This window comes from Hemitrygon akajei, chromosome 23, assembly GCF_048418815.1.
Source record: "Hemitrygon akajei chromosome 23, sHemAka1.3, whole genome shotgun sequence".
In the NCBI taxonomy this organism is placed as follows: Eukaryota; Metazoa; Chordata; class Chondrichthyes; order Myliobatiformes; family Dasyatidae; genus Hemitrygon; species Hemitrygon akajei.
The window spans coordinates 16,345,026-16,369,646 of NC_133146.1; the positions used below are offsets into that span (position 1 = coordinate 16,345,026).

General features: G+C 46.2%; 1 protein-coding gene across 1 annotated transcript in view; it reads right to left on the reverse strand.

Moving 5' to 3' along the window:
- crtac1b (cartilage acidic protein 1b) overlaps window positions 1-24,087 on the reverse strand; it is a 292,080-nt gene extending 267,993 nt beyond the window's left edge. Inside the window, 2 exon segments of the mRNA XM_073027043.1 lie at window positions 23,281-23,574; window positions 23,990-24,087. Of these exon segments, the coding sequence (XP_072883144.1) occupies window positions 23,281-23,474 (194 nt within the window). The 5' untranslated portion in view covers window positions 23,475-23,574; window positions 23,990-24,087.
- Window positions 24,088-24,621: the final 534 nt, after the last annotated feature.

Here is a 24,621-nt window from a genome sequence, read left to right on the forward strand (position 1 = left end):
AAGGGTCAGACAAGGGAACATGAACCAATCCTCATAAAGGGATCAGAAGTGGAGAGAGTGAGTGATTTCAAGTTCCTGGATATCAATATCTCTAAGGATCTAACCTAATCCCAGCATATCAATGCAGCTGTGAAGGCAAGACAGCAGCTATGTTTCATTAGGAGTTTGAAGAGATTTGGTTTGTCACCAAAAACACTCAGAAACTTCTTCTATAGATGTACCGTGGAGAGCATTCCTGACAGGCTACATCACTGTCTGGTATGGGTGTGGGGGCAGGTGGGGAGGCAGCTATCAGTCACAGGACTGAAAGAAGCTACAGGAAGTTATAAAATTAGTCAGCTCCACCTTGGGTACCAGCCTCTGTAGTATCCAAGACTCTTCAAGGAGCTGTTCCTCAGAAAGGTGGTATCCATTTTTAAGACCCCCATAACCCAGGACATGCCCTCTGCTCATTCAGGTAGGAGGTACAGAAGCCTGAATGCACACACTCAGTGATTCAGAGACAGCTTCTTTCCCTCTGCCATCCGATTCCTAAATGGACATTGAACCTGTGAACACTACATCACTTTTTTAAAAATATTTATTATTTCTGTTTTGTACTACCATTAATCTATTTAATGTGCATATATGTGTACTATAATCAATTTATTTATTTATTCTTTCTATATTATCATGCATTACATTGAACTGCTAAGTTAACAAATTTCACAACACATGCCGGTGATAATAAACCTGATTCTTGGTTTGGGAACTGGAAATGAAAGCAGTGCTGCAGACTGCTGTTGTCCTCCCATCTCACTGTGGCAGGATCTCTCTCTCTCTCTGAGCCTACCGCATATCCCTCTATTTTACTAAGCTCCATGTACTTGTCTAAGAGTCTCATAAAAACCCCTATTGTATCCACTTCCACCACCACTGCCAGCAGTGCATTCCACATACCCACCACTGTGTGTGTGAAAAACTTACCCCTGACATCCTCCTTGTACCTGCTTCCAATTCACATCACTTACCTCCACTAACCTACACATTACGAACAAGCCACAATGGCAGTCCCCTTACCAGCACCAATCATCCATTGATTTTGGTTTAATATATTCGATGCAGAACAGTCCCCAAGTCTGTAACTCACCTGTAATATACAGGTTAGGGTTAGTAAACTGTGGGCATGCCAACCCCAGCAAATCCTCAGCCTATACTGACACAAATAACACATTCAACTATATAAAACTGTACAGGTGACAAGTACAGCTCGTCTTTAACTCTCTTTAAACAGAAGCTACGTGTGGCAGAGGGCTACAGGAACAGCAGTGAAGGGAGAGTGGCCGCCAGCCGGCCTCACTGACTCAGTGAGTGAGACTGCTCAGCTCCTGAGCGCTGCAGCTCAGAGGGGAGGATATAGGAAGAGAAGGCACAGGGTGTGGCCCATACCCATCCAGGGGATATACCTGGAGCCGTGCAGCAGCTGATAAATCCATCCCTAACTGTCTCAAACATTTGTTTGCATGTATACCACGTCCACAAGTCGAGCATTCATAACCCATAGAGGGTCTCTACTGACTTCTGATACAAAATTAATGACTTGTGTACGATATAGAGGCTAAAAATATCCAACTTTGCAGATAACACTAAATCTGGAGGAAAGGTAGACGAGGAAAGTTATTGTGTGAAGACACAAGAGACTGGAGCAATATTCTCCCTCTGATCCTTCTCATGTCTTCCCAGTGTTGTGCCCTTTCCAATACACACCTTCTACTCACTTTCTTCCCCTTCTCCCTCCTGGTCTGCCCACCTGGAGAAGGATCAGAAGGGTAATCTCCTTCCAGCAGATGATGTGATGTTCTGGGATTCATCCTCTGCTGTCTCTTGCATCTCTACACTGGTGTCTACAACTACCTTCCTCAGTCTCTTCCATCCCTCCAGGTATAATAACGTCTGCAAAGTTGGACATTCCAGCCGGTGCCCACATACTTAACCCATCAGCTCTCTTCTCTACTCCATCTGGTCCTGGTTCCACCTCAGCTAGATTTACAACCAAGATGGTGTCACATCAGCACAGAGGTGCGGGCAGAACGTAGGCCCATAAATTCACCCCTGTCCTGGAGGAGTTGTTTGACGGGAGAACAGGCTCACTGAGGTGAAGTAAAATCCACTGGAGGAACTCAGTGGGTCAAACAACATCTGTGGGGGGGGGTAGGGGGGTGGAGAGTGGGAGGAAGAGGTATAGTCAATGGTTCAGGTTGAAACCCTGCAACAGAGCAGACACAAGATCAGAAACATCAGCAGTTACGTCCCTCCAAAGAAGCCTCGCGACCCAGAGTTTCTCCAGTGGGTCCAGATTCCAGCAGCTTCACCAGGATGAACAAGGAACCTGTTACACCTGTCGCAGGAGGACATAGAGGGCCTTTAGACCCCAGTTATAGGAAAAGGTTGGACTTCATTCCCTAGACCACAGGAGCATAAGGGGAGATTTGATGGAGGTATACAAAATTATGAGGGGTATAGATAGGGTAAATGCAAGCTGGCTTTTTCCACTGAGGTTTGGGTGAGACTAGAACTAGAGGTTATTGGTGAAGATTGAAAGGTAAATACTTAAGGGGAACCTAAAAGAAAACTTCTTCACTCAGAGGGTGACGAGAGTGTGGAACTGCAAGCGGAAGTAGTGGATGCGGGTTTGATTACAACTTTTAAGATTTTAAAAGTAAGATAGACTTGGATAAGAACTTGGCTGGGAGGGGCATGGAGGGCTATGGTCCAGGTGCAGATTGATAGGACTGGGTAGAATAACATTTTGGCATGGATTAGATGGGCTGAAGGGCTTGTTTCTGTGCTATAAAGCTCTAAGAGTACCTGTGAACCCCTCCAAGAGTGAGGCGGTGGAGGTGGAGAGAGATTGGGTGTTCGTGGTAAAGATAAGCCAGTTGGGATCAAGAAGCTGGAAACCTGGAAAGAGGGAAGTGGATGGACCAGAGAGTGAAAGGATGGAGTCAATGGAGGGAGAGGTGGGGAACGATACAGCTGAGACAGTGGTGCAGCCAAGACAGTCGGGTTGCAGGCTCCAGACAGAAGGTAGGAATAGGCTATGTGGGTTGGTGGTGGTGGGGGAGGAGGGGGGAGAAAGGAGTCTAGATGTTGTGGAGGGGACATCCAGGAAAGAAAATCCACAACGGAGGTACAGACGGACAGGGGGCTCACTCCATAAAGCAAGCACCTCAATCCATTTCACAAAGAGCTTCTCGCACGATGAGTTCCAGCAAGTCAAGACTGCTGCTGTTCAAACAAACCTAAACATTTCCAATTTAAACAGTTCAACAGAAAAATCCTTCATTAATTTAGAATGAAACCACGTAGCGTATCCCTGCAATTTTAATTGCATTTTTTTGGTTTTATTGTAGACTTCACCGAAGTGTAATGGACAGGGAGATAACCACATGTCCCAGGGCATGGATTCTGTAATGAGGTGTCTGTGGGAAGTGGGGTGGAGAGGTGATTTGTAGACCCCCCCACACACACTCCGTTATGAGGCTGTGAATGTGTAATATCCAGGATTTATGTTCAGTGTGCCTCTCTTGGAATTAAAGGATTCCTGCAGCCCATTGCTGCTGGTTTATACCAATTCATGATCCTTTTTTTTTATTAGTGGACAGATATGTGAATTTCCTTCAAATGCTCATCTTATTACTGTCACACAGAAGGATATGTTGAGCAAGCTAGGGAGCAGAGGAAGGAGAGAGGTGACTCAGTCGAGGTGTACAAGATGATAGGAGGCACAGAGGTGCCAGGGGCACCGGAGTCTATGCTGGGATGGGTGCCTGTCTCTCCTGTCGACGCTGCTCTCCAGTGTTCACCACCCCCCCCACCCTCAGGAAGATAAACTAGACTGTCTTCATCTGTTGCTGACCCAGCGCAAGATGAGGAACTGCTCCCAGCTTGTTCTTGCTGAAACCTGGCTCCAGGACAAGATCCCGTGAACCATCAATCTTCAGGCCACGCCACTCAGAGACTTGTACTGATGCTATCGTGTGACTGTATGTGCTATCATAACTGTGTGTGGCCGAATGGTTTGCAGCTTGGCCCCGGAGGAGTGCTGTTAAATGACATTTAAACTTGGATTCGAGTGGATAGCCAGAGACTTTTTCCCCAGCGCAGAAATGGCCAATACAAAGAGGCACTATTTTAACATGATTGGAGGAAAGGATGAGGGAGATGTCAGAGGTAAGTTCTTTACACAGAGGGTGGCGGGTGTGTGGAACACCCTGCCAGGGGTGGTGGTAGAGGCAGATACATTAGGGATATTTAAGAAACTCTTAGGTAGGCTCATGGATGATAGAAAAATGGAGGGCCACATAGGAGAGAAATGTTAGATTGATCTTACAGTAGGTTAAAGCATCAGCACAACACTGTGGACTGAAGGACCTGTACTATACTGTCGTGTTCTATGTTCTACATCCCAGGATACATTGAAAAGCTCTCCGTTGTCCCAGAGAAGGAGGCCTCTCTGTTACGTGATCAAACGCTCGCTCATGGGGAGGACTACCTGTGCAAGCCCTGCTCTCGAGTAGGGATCAGCACCTGAAGGACAAGTCATGAAATTTTTTGTTATGTGGCAGAGAACAGTGCAAGACATAAAAATTATTATGTTACAAATACAAATGGATAACACAAAGGAAGAATTAATGAGGTAGTGTTCATGATGGCTGAGGGGAAGAAGCCGTTTCTGAAACACTGAGTGTGTGTCTTCAGGCTCCTGGACCTCCTCCCTGATGGTAGCAATGAGAAGAGAGCAAGTTCTAATGGATAACACTTTCTTGAGGCATTGTCTACTGAAGATGCCTTTGAAGGTGGGGAGGCTGGTGCCCATGATGGAGCTGATTGAGTCTACAACCCTCTGTGGCCTCTTGCGACCCTGTGCAGCGGCACCTCTTCGGTGTGTCGTTCACTGTGTGACCAGGAACAGGATCACCACAAACAAATTGTGGCGTGGTAATAAAAAATGCAGCGTGGCAGTGTAGCGGTTAGCGCAACGCTTCGAGGTATCAGCGGCCCAGCTTCAATTTCCACCACGGTCTGTAAGGAGTCTGTACGTTCTCCCCACGACTGTGTGGGTTTCCTCCTCCAGGTGCTAAGGTTTCCTCCCACAGTCCAAAAACATCCCGGTTGGTAGGTTCATTGGTCATTGTAAATCGTCCTGTGATTGGGCTCGAGGGTTGCTGGGTGGTGTGGCTCAAAGGGCTGGAAGAGCCTGCTCCACAGTGCATCTCAACAAATAAGACCAAATCCCCTCATGCATTTCCATCGGGGACAGAGACGTGAGGGACCCCAGAAACTGGAATCTGATGCAGGGTTTCAAACCAAAATTGACAATTCCTTCACACCCCTCATTCATCTCCACACACACACCATCACTCTCCCAAACTCCTCCAGCAGATCACACCTGGGACAGATGTGGTTCTACCTTCATTGCCTCAAAGTCAACAAAGTCTCCACCAGCTCCAGAAGGCAGCAGCTCACTTGAAGCTGCACTCAAGGCAGGTGGAGAGGGTTCCACAGCACTGTAGGTGTGAGGGCCTTGTGGCATCAGGAGGTGAAGAGTCAGGCAGGTTAGAAGGTGGGCACCAGGGGCAGTGGGCCAGGTCTAGTACACTGCACACATCCAAACAGCTCAATAAACTACCCCAGTTCAGGTATCTGATCATCCCCGCATCTGTGTTTGCTTCACAAGGTTCAACCTCGACTTTACGTGCCTTCGGTCCTCAGGGGCACTTATTGAGGAGAAATGATTGCAGATGTCACTAGTGCAGGTCCGGCGAGGACGGATATTGGCACTCGATTAGTCAAAGAGTCTACATCCATTATTGGAGAGCTCTCAATCAATAGAGGGATATTTGTCTGCTGGCTTCTATCTGAAATTCATTTGAAGAGCCTTGTTGTCATGGTAACGTGTTTATCAGAAGGCAAACACAAGTGTATACAAGGATCCCACCGCACTCCCCTAGTTCGCTGCCTCTATCACACCCATTCCAACACTGCCACCATTACTACCTCCGATACATCTTCCTGCTTCTTACATCCTCTTTGCCAATTCCTTACTGCACCCAATTAGCTGCCAACTGATCTGTGTCTCTCTGGCATAAAGGCAGCACAGAGCGCTGAACACAGAGGAGGGCGAGCCAGTCACCTCATCATGTCTGCACCCAACACAATGTCAAAGCAAACTTCTGTTTGCACCGGATCCATATCCCTCCATTATTTACACATCTAAAACCCACTCATATCTGTTTTTTCTACCAGCCACCCTGGGCAGCCCATTCCAAGCACTCACCTCTGTGCAAAACAAAAACTTTCCCAGCATATCTCTTTTAAACTTCCGCCCACACCTTAAATGTATATTCTCTAGTAATTGACTTACCACACTGGGGGGTGGGGGGGGGGGGGGAAGAAATATTCTGACTATCAAACTTATTTATACCACTCAGAAAGTTATAAGTCTATCAGGCCTTTTCTCAGTCTCCGATGCGCCAATAAAAACAACCCAAGTTTGCCCCGCCTCTTATTATGGCCCACACCTTCTCATCCAGGCATCATCAGAAGGAAGCTCTTCCACATCCTCTCCGAAGCCTCCTCATCCTTCCTGTAATGGAGCAATCAGAACGACACACAGTGAACCGAGACCTTCCAACACTCCTGCATCACACCCTGGACCGTTTTTCAATTTCCCCAGAACAATGACGTTCTCGACAGTAGCTTCATGCAGCACCTTCCCTCTCCAGTGTCCAATGATTCCCTGAAGCACCATTCATTCACATGAAGCAAGCAGCATCCATCATAACAGAATTTAGGCCATTTGGCCCACTGAGACTACTACCCTATTCAATCATGACTGATTTATTGTCCCTCTCAACCCCATTGCCCTGCTTCCTTCCCTCAACTTTGATGTCCTTACTAATCAAGAATCTATCAACCTCTGCTTAAAATATATCCAATGACTTAGTCTTCACAGCCATCTGTGTCAATGAGTTCCACAGATTCTCCACCGTCTGGTTAAAGTTATTCCTCCTCATCTCTGCTCTAAGGAGATGTTTTGAGCCATCTGTTCTGAGGCTGTGCCCTTTGTCCTAGACTCCCTCTCTGTTGGAAACACCCTCTATACATCCACTCTGTCTAGGTCTTTCAATATTCAATAGGTATCAATGAGATCGAGATCCCTTCCCCCCTCTATTCTTCTAAACTTCAGTGAATACAGCCCCAGAGCCATCAAATTCCACCCCCCCCCCCCGCCCACCACCCAGGCCATGCCCACTTCTCGTTACTGCCATCAGGTAGGAGGTACGGGAGCCATAAGTCCCACACAACCAAGTTCAGAAACAATTAACCTTCAACCATCAGGCTCCGGATTCAGTAAAATCACTCACCACAACTCCGAACTGATTCTACAATCTACAGGCTCACTTTCAGAACTCTTCATAACTCACAATCTCACTTATCTTTATTTGCACAGTTTACTTTCTGTTGCACATTGGTTGTTCTGGCAATCTCTCTTGTAAAATTCTATTAAATTTCTTTTTTCCCTACAAATGCCTGCAGGTAAATGAATCTCAAGGTAATATAAGGTAATATACAGTATAAACAATAGATTGTGTGGGTGCTGGAGTATATGTACTTTGAAAGTGAACTAACGTTGAACTGAGGGTCTGAAGACAGTGTTGGGAAGAGGACACGGGCTGAGCTGTTCCTCCTTGGGGCAAGGGGCCAAAACACACATTCTGTGCAGTAATGTTCCATGGTTTGGTCAAAGGCTAATGAGTAAAATCACAAACATGAGAAAGCCTGCAGATGCTGGTAACCTAAAGCAACACACACACACAATGTACTGGAGGAACACAGCAGGCCAGGCAGAGCCTACGGAAAACTGTAAATAGTCGACGTTTCGGGTTGAGACTTGTGGGATCATCTGCTGAAGGTTCACAGGTGTTGGGAGGATTGAGGGCCTGGTTTGCCGGATGGGGCACCAATCAAGCAAGCAGCTTTCCCTGAATGTCAAGGTTCAAGGTGTCAGACATCCAAGCAACTGGCGAGGATTCCATCACACTCCCGTCTTGTGCCTTGATAGTTAGGTTTTGGGGAGTCAGGAGGTGACGCAGATTCAGATTCATTTATCACATGTACATCAGAAACATATATTGAAATGTGTTGTATGCATAAACAACCAACGCAGTCTAAGGATGTGCTGGGGGCAGCCCGCGAGACTCGCCACACATAGTGACGCCAACAAAGCAAATGGTCAAAACTGAACAAAACAGAACAGCAGCATCAAAACACAGGAGCAAAACAAGCTCCATTCCATACGCGCAAACACACAGTTCTCCAGCCCCAGAACAGGTCATCTCCACCCTCCAGTGGACTCGCAGACACCAAGCCTTCTACTTTCCCCAGAGGAAATCCTTTCCTAACACTTAAGATTGAAGGCTCAAAGTTGATCAGAAGTCCATAAGTCAAGGCTTTGTGACAGGAGCCCTGAAGTCGTAGCTACCTCACTCTCACATCCAAGCAGGACCCAGCGCACAGGGCAGCAGAATGTCCAACTACAGCAAACATGTTCTTGTATACAGTGCAGAAGTAGGGCACTTGCCAAAAGGATGTGAATAAACACAGGAGTTTTTGCAGAGGCTGGAAAACTTGACACACAAAATGCTGGAGGAACTCAGCAAGTCAGGCAGCAACTATGAAGAATAACCAGTCAACGCTTCAGGCCGAGACCCTCCATCCGGACCAGAAAATAAGGAGGAAGAAGCCAGAAAAAGGTGGGGGAAGGAAGGGAAAGGGGAAATACAAGCTGGCAGGTGATAGATGAGACCTGGTAAGGGGAAGGTAGGTTGGTAGGGAGATGTAATAAAAAGCTAGGAGGTGATTGGTGGGAAAAGTAAAGAGCTGAAGAAGGATTCTGATAGGAGAGGAGAGTGGACCATGGGAGAGAGGGGAGGAGGATGGGTGGCAGAAAAAGGTGATAAAAAGGGAAGTGGCAAGAGTGTAGCCAGAATGAGGAACAGAAAAAGAGAGAGGAGGGAGGAGAAATTACTGGAAGTTAGCATAAACATTGATTTCTCTGTCAGGTTGGAGGATATTCAGACAGAATGAGGTTTGGCTTCTCCAACATGAGAGTGACCTCGTCGTGGCCGTAGAGGAGGCCATTGACTGGCATGTCGGCATGGGAATGGTGGTTAAGTTAGATTGGGTGTAGAACAGATTGATGACTGGAGGGTATGAATTAGGAGATTCAAAAAGTCACTGTCATAGAGTACCACAGCACAAAAACAGGCCCTTCGGTCCATCTGGACCATGCCAGATTCTTGATCTGCCTGGTGCTGTTGACTTGTACCTAGACCATAGCCCTCCATACCCCTCCCCTCTATGTACCTGTCCAAATTTCTCTTAATTCCTGAAATCAAACCCACATCCACCACTTCGACTGGCAGTTCATTTCACACTCGCAACAGCCTCTGAGTGAAGAAGTTGCCCCTCATGTTCCCCTTGAATATTGCACCTTTCACAGTTAACTCATGACTTCTAGTTTCAGTCCTACCCAACAACAATGAAAAAAGTCTGCTTGCATTTACCCTATCTATACCCCTCCTAATTTGTATACTTCAATTAAATCTCCTCATTTTCACACTCTGGGGAATAATACCTATTCAATCTTCCTCTGTAACTCAATTCTTCAAATCATGGCAACATTCTTGTAAATACTCTCTGCACTTTTTCCTGTCTTATTGATATCGTTCCTGTAGGTCGTTGACCAAAACTGCACACAATGCTCCAAATTAGGCCTCAATGTCTTATACAAATTCAACACAACATCCTCTCTCCTCTGCTCAATACTTTTGATTTATGAAGATCGATTTTTCAGAAGCTTTCTTTATAGCCCTATCTAATGGAAACACAACTTTCCAGGAATTATGGATCTGTATTCTCAGATCCTTCTGTTCTACTGCCCTTCTCAGTGCCCGGCTGGTTACCGTGCGACTCCTTAACACGAGGAAATCTGCAGACGCTGGAAATTCAAACAACACACACAAAATGCTGGTGGAACGCAGCAGGCCAGGCAGCATCTATAGGAAGTACAGTCGACGTTTCGGGCCGAGACCTGATGAAGGGTGTTGGCCTGAAACGTCAACTGTACTTCTTCCTATAGATGCTGCCTGGCCTGCTGCGTTCCACCAACATTTTGTGTGTACCATGCAAGTCCTATCCTAGTTTGTCCTTCTAAAGTGCACCACCTCACACTTGTCTGCATTAAATGCTATCTGCTATTATTCTGCCAATTTTTCCATCTGGTCCAGATCCCACTGCAAGTTTTGATAGTCTTCTTTGCTGTCAACTACACCCCCAATCTTGGTGTCATCCACAAATTTGCTGATCCAGTTAACTACATTATTATCTAGATCAATGATATAGATGTCAAACAACGAAGGACCCAGCACCAATCCCTGCTACACTCCACTATTCACGTGCCTCCAGTCAGAGAATCAACCATTAATTACCACTTCTCCCATAAAGCCAGTGTCTAATCCAATTCACTACCACATCTTGAATGGCAAGTGACTGAACCTTCTAGACCAAGCTCCCATGCAGGACCTTGTCAAATGCCTTGATGAAGTCCTTGTAGACAACATTTACTGTCTTGCCGTCATCCACTTTCCTCAAACTCCTCAAAAAATTCTAAGATTGGTTAGACATAACCTACCATGCTCAAAATCATGTTAACTGTTCCTAATCAGTCCCTCTCAATCCATATACTTATATATCCAGTCCTTTCGAATACCTTCCAATGACTTACTCACTACTGTTGACAAACTCACTAACCTATGATTTCCTGGCATATTCTTCGTGCCTTTCTTAAACAACAGAACAACATTAGCTATCCTCCAGCACCTAGTCATGGCCAAGGACATCTTAGCTATCTCTGCTAGGGCCGTGCAATTTCTACACTACTCTCCTTCTGTCATGAGTCTTTCAGGCCTCTGGGGCTTCTTGCCTTCCCCGAGCTCCTGTACTTAATAATTGGCTTAACTAGAGTCGCCAAGCCCTTGTGCTTTCTCCTTAATCTTGTCATGTTAATGGTGACTGGCACGGGTTTTCTGCATTCTATGATTATTTGTTGCGGACCCCCGTTTCGTGCTCATTGTGGGGTCCTTGCGTTCAGAATAATTTGTCTCAGAGTCACTCGCTCATGCCGCTGATGTTCTGTTGAAATTCCTATGTATAACCTTTTGTTTTCGCTGAGACACAAGTCTGTCGTTCCTCTGCACCCGCGTTCAGTCGTTGCCAAGGCTCACTGTGACACCCACAGGGTCCAAGGGAACGCCATTTCAGACCCTGGGGATTTGCCTCAAGACCGCAAGCACTTCCTCCTCTAATCTGTGTAGGGTCCATGACTTTGTTGCTGCTTTGCCTCACCTCAAAAGATTCTGTGTTCATCTTCTAAGTAAATATAGATGCAAAAAAAAAAAATCCACTTAAGATCTCCCCCATCTCTGTCAGACTGGAGAGGCACTGGATAGGGCAGGAAATATATTTTCCCTACAATGTAGGGGGCTGAGGAGTGAACTTATAGAAGCCTGATGAAGCATCCTGGCCTGAAAAATTAATTGTGTACTCTGCTTCATTGTTAGATTCGTAGAAAACTACAGCACAGAAACAGGCCCTTCAGCACATCTAGTCTGTGCCAAAACATTTAACCTGTCTATTGACCTGCACCCAGACCATATCCCTCCACAACCCTTCCATCCATGTACTATCCAAACTTCCGTTACACGTCGAAACCGAGCCCACATCCGCTACTTGTGCTGGTAGCTTGTTCCACTCTCAGACTGTTAGTGAAATTTCCCCTCATGTTCCCATTAAACATTTCACCTTTCACCCTTATCCCATAACCTCTAGTTGTAGCGTCACCCAACCTCAGGGTAAATGCAAACACGATTTTTCCGCTACCTATACTTCTCAGAATTATATATACCTCCATCAAATCTCTCCTTAATCTCTACGTTCCAGGAAATAAAATTCTAACCTATTCTATCTTTCATTATAACTCAGGCCTCCAGTCTCAACAACTGTGACACCATTTGCAATGAATTACAGATTCCCAGATCCATTTGTTGTACTGCTCGTGGCAGTGCCCTACTGCTTACTTTGTAAGACGTACCCTGGTTGATCCTCCCAAATTGCAACATCTCGCACTTGTCGACATTAAACTCCATCTGCCATTTTTCAGCCCTTTTTTCCAGCTGCTCCAGATTTCACTGCAACCCATGACAATCTTCCTCGCTGTCCACTACACCCCCAACTTTGATGTCATCTGTAAATTTGCTGATCCAGTTAACCACATCATCATCAGATTATTCATACAGATGACAAACAACAACAGACCCAGCCCCAATCCCTGCGGCACTCCACTAGTTACAGGCCTCCAGTCAGAGAGGCAATCGTCTACTACCACCTTCTGACTTCTCCGGCAAAATCAATGTCTGATTCAATTTACTACATCATATTAAATGCCAAATGATTGAACCTTCTTGACCAGCCTCCCATGTGGGACTTAGTCAAATGCCTTGGTAGTGTCCATGTAGACAGTATCCACAGCTTTAAAAAAAAAAATCCATTTAAGATCTCAGCTATCTCTTTTGGCTCCATGCATAGATTACCATTTTGATATTCCAGAGGACCAATTTTCTCCCTTGCAATCTTTTTGCTCTTAACATATTTTTCCAAAGCCCTTGCTCCTAGATTCTCCTTGGTCTTGTCTGCAAACTTACGCCTCCTTTTAGTCCTTCCGGTTTCTTCTTAAGATGCTGCCTGATTTGCTGAGCTCCTCTAGCATTTTGTGTGTGTTCAACATTTCCAGCAGCTCTTGGATTTATGGCCTTATACAAGTTTATAATATCATAATAGTTCAAGTTCAACTTTAATTGTCATTCAACTATGCATGAATACAGCCGAATGAAACAGCATTCCTCTGGGGCCAAGGTACAAAACAGTGCCAACAGTTACACACAGCACATATAATTAGGATAGCAATTACAAAAAAAATTAAAATATAGCCCTGGAATTGTGACACCAATACAGTGCAAAGACAGTTAGTATAAATTCTCAGTAAAAATTGCAAAAATTGGAGTAATGAGATGGGTTTATGGACCATTCAGAAATCTGACAATGGGGAGGTGAAGCTTTTCCTAATTCACTGAGGGCCAGGCGGTATCTGTGGAGGAAATGGGCGAATGAGTCCTGAAGAAAGGTCTCAAGCTGAAACATTGATTGTCCACAGATGCTGCCTGGCTTTGACTTCATGCAGCACTTTGTGAGCCGTTCTTTCAATGAACTGTTCATTTTACCAACTTGTCAGCTCTTACTCCCATCACCTTGTAAACATTTGGTCTCAGTGTTCCCACCAACGGTCTCAGTCATTTACCCCGACCCACATGATGCTCCATGCCCCCCGCCACTGAAACTGTTCCTCCTCACTTTCACATCAGAACCTTTCATGACTCTGAATACCTCTATTACCGCTCCATTAAGCCTGGAAGAAAAGCTTTTGCTTTTCAATCACGTCGTTCACAAGCATGGGACTTGCCAAGGACCTCGCTGCCGGTGAAATACTTCAGTGTTGCGTCCGCTCTTGTTACATCGGAAAAACTGCACGTGGTGTGTTCATACCCAGAAACAACAGTGGGATGGTGAATCATGAGGGATCCCATACACCCTGCTCAAGGACCGTTTGTCCCACTCCCGTCAGGGAGGAGGCTACATAACATCCAGACCAGAACCGCCAGACTCCCTGTTGACCCAACTGCCTCTTGAACACCTTTATTGCCTCTTACTTCCACCCCCACCCCTAGCAGCGCATTCCAAGCTACCACTGGTCTCTGCAAAAAAAAAACACATATCCTGCCCATCTCCTTTAAACTTAACCCAACCCCTCATCTTCAATGCACGTCCTCTAAGATTTGGCATCGCCACCCTGGGAGAAAGATTCTGCCCGCCTACCCTATTCGATGCCCCTCAGATTTTGTAACCCTTCTTCAGGAATGTTAGTTGCATTCTCTCTTGCACAGACCCTGCCTGACATGTGGAGGGTTGAAATACTTTTATTTCTTTATCGCTGATTATCTGGTTGTGGTTTTAGCAATGCTAACCGAGGAGCAAGTATTGATCGCGGCACTGTACTGCAAAATCACACCACAGCATCAGTGGAATTCAGATAAGACAATAAGAAATGGAGCATGTTTAGGCCATTTGGCCCATTGAATCTGCTCCACCATTCCATCCTGGCTGACTCATTACCCCTCTCAATCCCCTTCCCTGCCTTCTGTCATAACCCTTTGACACCCAGACTAATCACAAACCTATCGATCTCCGCTTTAAATATACCTAATGACTTGGACTCCATGGCTGTCTGAGGCAATGAATTCCACAGGTTCACCACCCTCTGGCAAAAGAAATTCCCCTTCACCTCTGATCTAAATGGATATCCCTCTATTCTGAGGCTGTGCCCTCTGATCCCAGATGCAACCACAACAGGAAACATCCTCTCCACACCCACTCTATCTAGACCTTTCAATATTCAATAGGTTTCAGTGAGACACCCAACCCTCCTTTCATCTTCTAAACTCCAGCAAGTGCAGGACCAGAGCTGTCAAACACTGCTCACGCGTTAGCTTTTTCCATTGATGGAATCATTCTCGTGAACCCCCTCAGGACCTTCTCCAATGCCATCATCTGATATGGTCGAGGGGAACCCATGCAGTCACAGGGAGACCGTGCAAACTCCACAAAGACAGCACCGGAGGCGGGCATTGAACCCAGGTCTCTGGGGGCCATGTAGCAGAGGCTCTACCCACTGTGCAAGGTGCTTCACTGACATAGATGGCTGTGCAATTATTTTCTTAGTTAGGGGGCCCCAAAACTGCTCACAGTACTCCAAGTGCAGTCTGACCAATGCCTTGTAAACCCTCAGCATCACACCCTTACTCTTATATTCTAGTCCTCGCGAAGTGGATGGTAATGTTGCATCCGGTCCCTCACCAGAAACTCAGCCTGCAAGTTAACCTTCAGGGAACCCTGCACGAGGACCCCAAAGTCCCTTCGCAACCCAGATCTATCTGAGAAAGACCTTGAGAGTGCAGTTGGCACTCAGTACGACAGGACAATCTCCACATGGAACATACTGGCACTTTTGCATCAACCTATCCGGGTGCATTATAGCTTAGTACAGCAACTACTCGACCTCCACATCATGGTACACAGGGTACAGCGGGTAGAGCTGCGGCCACACGGACCCAGAGACCCAAGTTCGCTGTCTGTGTGGAGTTTGCACAGTCTCCCTGTGACTGCATGGGCTTGTGCCCTGTACCTCCGGTGCTCCAGTTTCCTCCTACATAACAACGATGTGTGGGGTTGGTGGGTTAATTGGCCATAGCAAGTACCAGTTTTGGGCAGATTCGGTATGTCACCTAAAATCCTGACAAACTCCTATGGATGCACGGTGAAGAGAATCCTGACTGGTTGTATCACAGCCTGGTATGGAAACACCGATGCCCAGGAATGGAAAATGCTACAAGATTTAGTGGATACTGCCCAGTCCATCACGGGAAAAGTCCTTCCCACCATTGAGCATATTTACAAGGAGCGCGGTCATGTGGGCGGCATGGTAGCACAGCATTACCACATCGCTTTAGAGTACGGGTGACCCCGGTTCAATTCCCAGCACTGCCTGTAAAGAATTTGTATGTATCCCTGTGACCGTGTGGGTTTCCTCCCACAGTCTGAAGACATACAGGCTGGTAGGGTAATTGATCATTGTAAATTGTCCCGTGGTTAAGCTAGGATTAAGTTGGGGGATTGCTACGGCTGCGGCTTGAAGGGCCGGAATGGCCTGTTACGTGCAGTATCTCAATAAATACATCAGCATCCATCATTAAGGACCTTCACCATCCAGGCCACGCACTCTTCTCACATGGGAAGGAGGTTCCACACCTCCAGGTTCAGGAACACAATTACTCCTCAAGCATCAGGTTCCTGAACCAATATGAATCACTTCACTCAACACTGAACACAACCTTTGGACTCGTTTTCAAGGACTCCACAACTCATGCTCTTGGTATTTCTTTTTACCTATCTATTCGTTTATTTATAACTTTTTTGTGTTTGCATAGTTTGCCTTCTTTTACACGTCGGTTGTTTGTCAGTCTTTGTGCGAAGCTTTCCTCTGATCCGATTGTACTTTGTTCTACTGTGAATGTCTGTGAGAAAATGAATTCCAGCATAGCCTATGGTGTCATATACGTACTATGACAATAAATTGACTTGGAACTGTAAATTGTCCTCATGTGTGGGTGTATTAGGATTTGTGTAAATAGGTACTTGATGGTCAGTGCAGTTGTGATGGGCTGAAGGGCCTGCTTTGTGCTATACAACTCTGAAACACTTCATTCCATGCGGGTGCATCTCCTCTACACATTCCCTGTTCCCAAAGTCTTTTCTGATCTACAAAACACCTTGCAAGGATTATGGTGATCCATTTCCTGCTCAGGTGCAAGAAAAGTCACTCTGGAGCCAAGTAACAAATAGCTTGGAGCTCTGCTAGTTTTGTCCCGAAGGCTTTCCCTTCGGGGGTAGCAGACCCTGAGCTGCTGAATTGCCTGCTTCAAAACCATGACTTGCCCAATGTCACATTCAGTGACGTTCAACTCAGTGTAACCGATCCTTTTCTTTTTACACTTGTGGCACGTCAACTAACAGCTATACCGGGAGGTCAGGCCTGGCAGCTGAGCATAAAACAGCTCTGACTGAGAGGGGCTGTGGTGCTTCTGAATTCTGCTCCTCAGTCCCCAGCATTAACTTGCTCCATCCACAGTTTTATCTTTAAAGCAGCAGCAATTTGTGTGAAGGAAGGAAATCAGCCGGTCAGGCAGCACTTGTAGAGGGGAGTAAGCAGTCGACATTCCAGGGCTTGATACTTCATCCGGACTGGAAAGCAAAGGGAAAAAGACCATTCACCTTCTTTTTCCACCTTCCTTTCCAGTCCTGATGAAGGATCTAGCCCCAAAGCATCAGCTGCTTGTCTCCTCCATAAATGCTGCCTGATCTGTTCAGTTCCTCCATTATTTTGTGTGTGTTGCTCTGGAATTCCAGCATCTGCAGAATCTCTTGTGTTTATTATCTTTAAAGCACAAAGCGGTTCCCCCTGACCTGAGTCGGTGTGTACTGAGAGCTTGCTGCTCACCTTCTATCCCAGAGAGCTTTAAAGATTTGCTTCATTTGTCACACGTACAGTACATTGAAACAGTGAAATGCATTGTGTCAATGACCGTCACAGTCCAAGGATGTCCTGGGGGTAGCCCACAAGCATTACCATACGTCCTGCAACAATGTAAACATAGAAAACCTACAGCACAATACAGGCCCTTCGGCCCACAAAGCTGTGCCGAACATGACCCTACCTTAGAACTACCCAGGCTTTACCCATAGCCCTCTATTTTTCCAAGTTCTATGTAGCCATCCAGGAGTCTCTTACACTTAACCCTGACATCTCCTCTGTACCTACTTCAAAGCACCTTCAAACTATGCTCTCTTGTACTAGCCATTTCAGCCCTGGGGAAAAGCCTCTGACTATCCACACGATCAATGCCCCTCATCATCCTGTATGCCCATAACTTACAAACTCTAACCCGTACGTCTTTAGAATGTGGAAGAAAAGCAGAGCACACAAAGGAAAGCCACAGTTGCATGGAGAATGTACAAACTCCTTACAGACAGCGGAGAGAATGGAACTCTAATCCCAGGCTCTGTACAGTAACCACTACACCTCAGCAGTCCCTGGCCTAGACTCGCAGACCTGTGCCTCCAACCTCCGGGTTAGGCAACTTCCATCTTTGACCTTCGGATTTCAGTATTGACCAATTGATGAGGACAGGGTGGCAAACACCTTAAATTTGAGAGTGCTGAATCCGGATTTCTTTGCAAAGACTGGAGGGCCCGTTACTGGGTGTATTGAATGATAGAGTTCAGTCTTTGCGGAGCACAATACTACCTTAAACAAACCGTACCTGCCTACATATGATCCACCTCCTTCCATTCACCGCCTTTCCATGCATCTGTCTAAACACTTCTATCATATCCGCTCGCAGCACCAGCCCATTCCAGTCACACCTCGTAAAAGCAAAACTTGCCCCGTATATCTCCCCTAAACCTTCCTTTTTAAGACAATTTGAAAGAACCAAGGAATCTAGGATCAGTGCAGGAAAGTGACACAAAGCCAGCCTTGATCAACGATAGGCAGGCTTGAAGGGAGGACGGTCTTCCATTGCTTAGAACCCAGAACAGTACAGGTCCTTCAGCCCACAAGTCTTGTGCTGAGATTTTAACCTATTCTACGATGGATCTAACTCTTCCCCACCGCATGGTCTTCCATTTTTCTTTCATCCATGCGCCTTTCTAAAACTCTCTTAATGCCCCTAATGTACTGGCATCTACAACCCCAACAACCACCCCCCCCACCAGCAGAGCAGACTATGCACCCACTGCTCTGCTAAAATGTACCTCTGCTTCAGTCCCTGTGACTCAAAGACACCTTTCTGGAAGGGCACCTGCCATCGTTACCAATTGTGTCCGACCCTGAACAGTCAAACAGATCAGTGGGTCTCTCGGATGAACTGCATCATTCCTTACATAATCAAAGCACCTTGGCCTGGAGGACTCAGTGGTTCAAGAACTTGCTCACCGGCAACTTTGGATGTGCAATAAAGGGCCGCCTTGCCAGAAATGCCCACGTGCCTAAAATTACACAATACACCCTGCTACAAAACAACTGATTTCCCGACATACATCAGCAATATTAAACCTGATCTGAGTGATTCTCACAGAAGCAAGGATTTTACATTATTCTTAAATAACAGGAGCACCGACTGTATTTTAGACCCTTTTCCCAATGTATGGTCTCCACTGTGTACCCAGTAACTGACCCTCTGCTACCTTACTGGTGCATTAGACATATCCATAGCAACAGCGAGTTTCGCCTTGGAATGAAGGAGAACTTTTATTTGTTTGACGCTGCCAAAAACAAAATGCCAAGATGCTTTTTAAGGGTCAAACAATAACAGTCAGTACGGTTTGGTAATAACATCTCCTCTTCACTGACAATCAACACAGCACACCTCAAGGATGTGTGCTTAGCCCACTAAAATACTCTCCCCACACTCACGACAGGGACTAGGCACAACTCAAATGCCATCTATAAATAAATTCATAGATGACGCCACTGTTGTTGGTAAAAACCATAAGTGGTAACGGGGAGGCGTACAGGAATGAGATAGATTGACTGGTTGAGCAATGACACAACAGCAAGCTTGCTTTCAATGTCAGCAAGGCCAAGTTTGATTGTGGACTTCAGGAATGGGAAATTGGAGCAACACAGTTCATCAGCAGTAGAAAATGGGTGCACCATCAAGTTTGTAGATGTCACCACCTCAGAGGATCCACCCTGAGCTCAACATACTGAAGCAGTTTTGAAGAAGGCACGCCGATGGCTATATTGAAGGAGATTTAGTATGTCATCAAAGACCCAGCAAATTTCTACAGATGTGCAATGGAGAGCATTCTGACAGGTTGCATCACCTTCTGGTATGGAGGCTCCAAATCACAGAATGGAAAAAGCTACAGAGGGTTATAAACTCCGCTAGCTCCATCAGGGGCACAACTCTCCCCACCCATTGACACCTTTAAGAGGTGGTGCCTCAAGAAGACAGTATCCATGAATAAAGATCCTCACCTTCCTCATTACTACCATCAGAGAGGAGCCTGAAGACCCACACTCAACAATTCAGGAACAGAGTCTTCCCCTCCACTGACCAGTGAGCATTAGTTTGGTATTCCTTTTTTGCTCTATTCTGTCATTTCTAAAACTTGGTCCTTACATTGTACTGCAGCCACAAAGCAACGTTTTACATGTCATTTTCAGACAGTGATAATAAACCTAATTCAGCTGACATTTCAAATTGAATTCTAAGGTGGGAAGGGGCAAGTAACTGAGATATACGCTAAGCATCTAAAAATCCCTAGGACACTTCAAAGACCAAATAGAAGTTGTTTTACCTCAAGGACCAAAGGAGAGGAGACTCCACGAGAAGAGCGGGAGGCAGCCTCTCCTCACCCTCATTTTGTGCTCATGGGTGGGGGGGGGGGGGGGGTGTTGGACTCCCTCAAGCCAGCAGTTAAATGATGATTAGTCAACATTTGAGCCATAGCACCAAGTGTTCCTGAGCTCTTAGAATGCAGCAGGCTTCAAAGCAAGTTTATTATCAATGCACATCTGTATCACTACGTACAACCCGGAGATTCACTTTCTAGACGGCGTACCCAATAAATCCACCAACTGGCTGTCCAACCAGAGCACAAAAGGCACCAAACTTTGCTAATACAAAAAGAAAGAAATAATAACAACAAATAAATAAATAAAGCAATAAACATTGAGATGGTGAGCAATAAACACAAAATGCCGGAAGAGCTTAGCATGTCAGGCAACATCTATTAAAATATTTTGGGCTTGAGAGTTCTTCAGAGTGAGTCCATAGGTTGTGGGAACATTTCAGTGACAGGGCAAATGAAGAGGAGTGAAGATATCTCCTTTGGTTCAGGACCCTAATGGTTGAGGGATAATAATGGTTTTGGAACCTGGTGTAGCGAGTCCTGAGGCTCCTGTACCATCGGCAGCAGCAAGAGGAGAGCGCGTCCTGGGTGGCGGTGGACCCGGAAGGTGGATGTCGCATTCCTGTGACAGTGCTTCATGTAGATGTGCTCAGTGGTTGGGCGAGCTTTACCCATGATGGCCGTATCCCGCAGATGAATCCTCAGTCACAGTATCTCCTCACCTTGCTGGTGGCCCGAGACAAGAGGAGCAGGACTCAGCCACCCGACTCCTCAAGCCTGCCCCACCATTCATGGCTGATCTATCCTCGTCCTCATCCCCTCTTCTGAGCCAGGTCCCCGACGACGTCAATCCTTCGGAAGTTTATCTCCCTCTTAACTATTTCTAATACTCCCACTTCCACACTTCTCCGCGGTAGAGATTTCAGAGACCCGTCACCTTTGGCGATAAGTTTCATTGAGCTTCCATGCGAAGTGACCAGCTACATGTTGAGGCTCTGGCCCCTTGTTGGAAGCTCCCACTAATGGAAGGGGACAGGCTGGGCTGGGCTCTTGCCAGGAGCTGAGGAGGAAGAAGATCTGGAGCTCAGAGCTCTGCTCTTCCAGATATAGGACACACCTCCCTTCACAAACAGACCAGACATTGCAGACCAAGATCACATATCCGATTCTGAAATAAATCTATTTTAATTTGACAAGCCTGATAATGTTCTCAGGCTGAAGAAAAAAAAATACATTTTTGATTAAACATTGCTTGGAGACATAACTATCACACTGATCTAAAATGGTTACATTTGATGCAAGAACCCAGTAGATGGACACACACACACAAGCTAAGCCAAATCCTATTAAAATATCGCTCATGTACCAAGGATTCCCAGTGTTTTCACCTCCCAAATTTTCAAAGAAACCACTCAGAAAGCGAGCTGATCAATCATGTCCTCTCCCCCACAACCTCCACTCCCAAAAATACACACGTACACAAAGAGAATTGTCCACAGAGCAGCCTGTGAAAATGCCCGTGTCCTATGCTCCTCACACATACAGGATACACGGTGAATCCCAGCAATAGTTTACAAAGGATTCATTCAAGTATTAATTGAATGGAATTAGAGAGCGGGAGCAGGGATCGAGATAGGTGCAAGTAGATTAGAGTTTGAAACCAGCAGTGAGCTGCAAAAGTGATTTTTCACCCTGTTCTCAATCTTACTGAGATCTTGGCAAATTCTCAGTCACTAAATTAGGTTTTTGGAATTTCCAGGTTTCTTAAAAAACTGTATGCAGTGTCAACAGAAAGTCACAAGACCAAAATACATAGGAGCAGAATTAAGCCGTTCGGTCCATCGAGTCTGCTCCGCCATTCCGTCATGGCTGATTTATTACCCCTCTCAACCCCATTCTCCCGCCTCCTCCCCATACCAATTAAGAACCTATCAACCTCCGCTTTAAATACCACCCGATGACTTGGCCTCCACAGCCGACCGTGACAATGAATTCCACAGATTCACCGCCCTCTGGCTAAAGAAATTCCTCCTCATCTGGTACTGTTGGGAGACATTCAATTCCGACTTCTGCAAGGCAATTTGAACCAGAAGTTGGTTGCCCCCGGATACTTCCCACCCCGTCGGAGCTCCAGAAGTAACCCTCGCGACTGGTGCTCACTCCGCAGCCCCCCGTCTCCGAGAAGCGGAGATACAGAGGGTCGAAAGAAAACCAGATGGAGTGATGGGTGAAGTGTTGCAGAGAGACAGAGAGAGAGAGAGAGACACAGAGAGAGAGAGACACACAGAGAGAGAGACACACAGAGAGAGAGAGACACACAGAGAGAGAGACACACAGAGAGAGAGAGAGACAGAGAGAGAGAGAGACAGAGAGAGAGAGAGACAGAGAGAGAGAGAGAGACAGAGAGAGAGAGAGACAGAGAGAGAGAGAGACAGAGAGAGAGAGAGAGACAGAGAGAGAGAGATGGAGATGGTGTGAAAAATGTGGAAAACCAGCAGATATGATCTTGGCAGATAGATGGGGCAGAGTCACCAAACCCTGCACAAGAACGGGAAAAAAAAACACAAAAAGAAACAGACAGGGAAGAGGCAAGGTTTTGAACCCAAGATCGTCGTACATTGATATCGTGTCGTGCATTAAATATGGGCAATAGTTCGCATCACCAATTAACCCTTAAAAGGAAACTGCTTACACGCGAACCCGCAGTGTTACTTCATACAAGCATTTCACACAGGCACAGATAGGTATCGCCGTACTTATAAACCTCAAAAGAAAAGCCCCTGAACATATATATCCCACGCACATGAGAACATGTATGACCAGAAACAGGCATGACCTTCGACACTTTACAAATGCAGCATACATACAAATCCACCTCTCGCACGGAGCAATGTGACTATTCGCCTCTAAGTCTATGCAGAATATTTCGACGCGTGTGTATCACGGGTATTTCCACACATTGTGCGAGCACTGACTTTGGGGCTAAATAAAGTTACACTCTAACAGATACAAAGGCGTTTTCATTGATGAAGATGTATTTCGCACCCCACCCTGGCCACACACTGACACGGTGTCGGTCACACCTACCCCGCCACCACTATCTCCAGACTTCCATCGTTGTCCACATCAGTCACGGCCACGCCGTAATTCAGCTGGGTCGGGTTGTTATCGTAATCGGGAGGCAGGAGGGAGTCTGTTGCAGCGGCGAAGATGGGCTCGAGTCTCTGCGGGAGCGCCGGCGGCACCCGGGAGAAGAGAGCGGCCAGCAGGAGAGGCAACATCGCGGCGCGCTTCAGGCGGGCTGTAGACACAGCGAGAGGGGACACTGGTTAACATTCACCATCCGTGTACCAGGCGCCAGCCACGGTCCGACCACCCCAGCTGCAATTTTAAATTAATTAACAATCAGCAAAAAAAAAGTTCACTTTAAAAATCCATCGTCCCCCCACCACCCCATCCCCGTCGCAAACTTCCAAAAGATGGAAATTATTCCTATTATGTACAGGTTAACCCATTCAATGCAAGCGCTTGAATTTCTCACCATCAGCTTCAATGATGGTTAGAATAATTAGATTCTGGTCTCGGCTTCTTTAAACTTCCCAATTATTAACTTAGAAACTTCATAATTAAACGCACAGAGATGAATTTCTGGTACAACATTTACATTAATATATCTATTTTAAACCCATTTTATACACACAACCATCTCAGGGCATGTTATTACACTGTTGGGATGGTTTCACATTTCAAGAATGGATTTTTTAAGGCTTTGGAAATGAAGGCATCCGCTACTTACAGCCGCTCAGTTTCCCAGCGCTCTTGCCCACGGAACCACAAACCCACCTCTCCGTCTCTTAATCTGAACCCTACCCTCGCACCGCCTCATGTCTCGTTTTAAGGAATATTCTCCTTATGCAAGATCCTTACATAATATAATATCCAATCAGGTCGCATCTTCGGGTCTGACTGACGCCCACAAATATATTTGATCCAATCTGATCCGATCTGGTGGGCGGGGTCCCCGTGATGGACATCTGTCAACGGGGAGGCACAGTCGGATCCCATTGAGTCCGGGGTGGGGTTTGGCTGGCGATGAGCTAAATGGGCGTTCCCACAAGATGGGAAGTTGGGTCGGTGATGGGATTCGTTCAGCTCTAGCGGGAAGAGGGCTGGGCGTTTTGTCGCCATTATGCAACTTCTGATGTCTTGTGGATGAGACTTCACTCCTTAAGATCGATATTTCAGTTGATTTGTTTCAAGAAGAAAACCAACACTTTACAAGTTCGACTTTATGGTCATCTAACTCTACGTATATACAACCAAATGAAACCACGTTCCTCCAGCCCACAGTGCAACCACAAAGCCTATATCACACACAACACATAAATAAGTTCAAAGTTCTTTGATAAATTTATTATCAAAGTACAC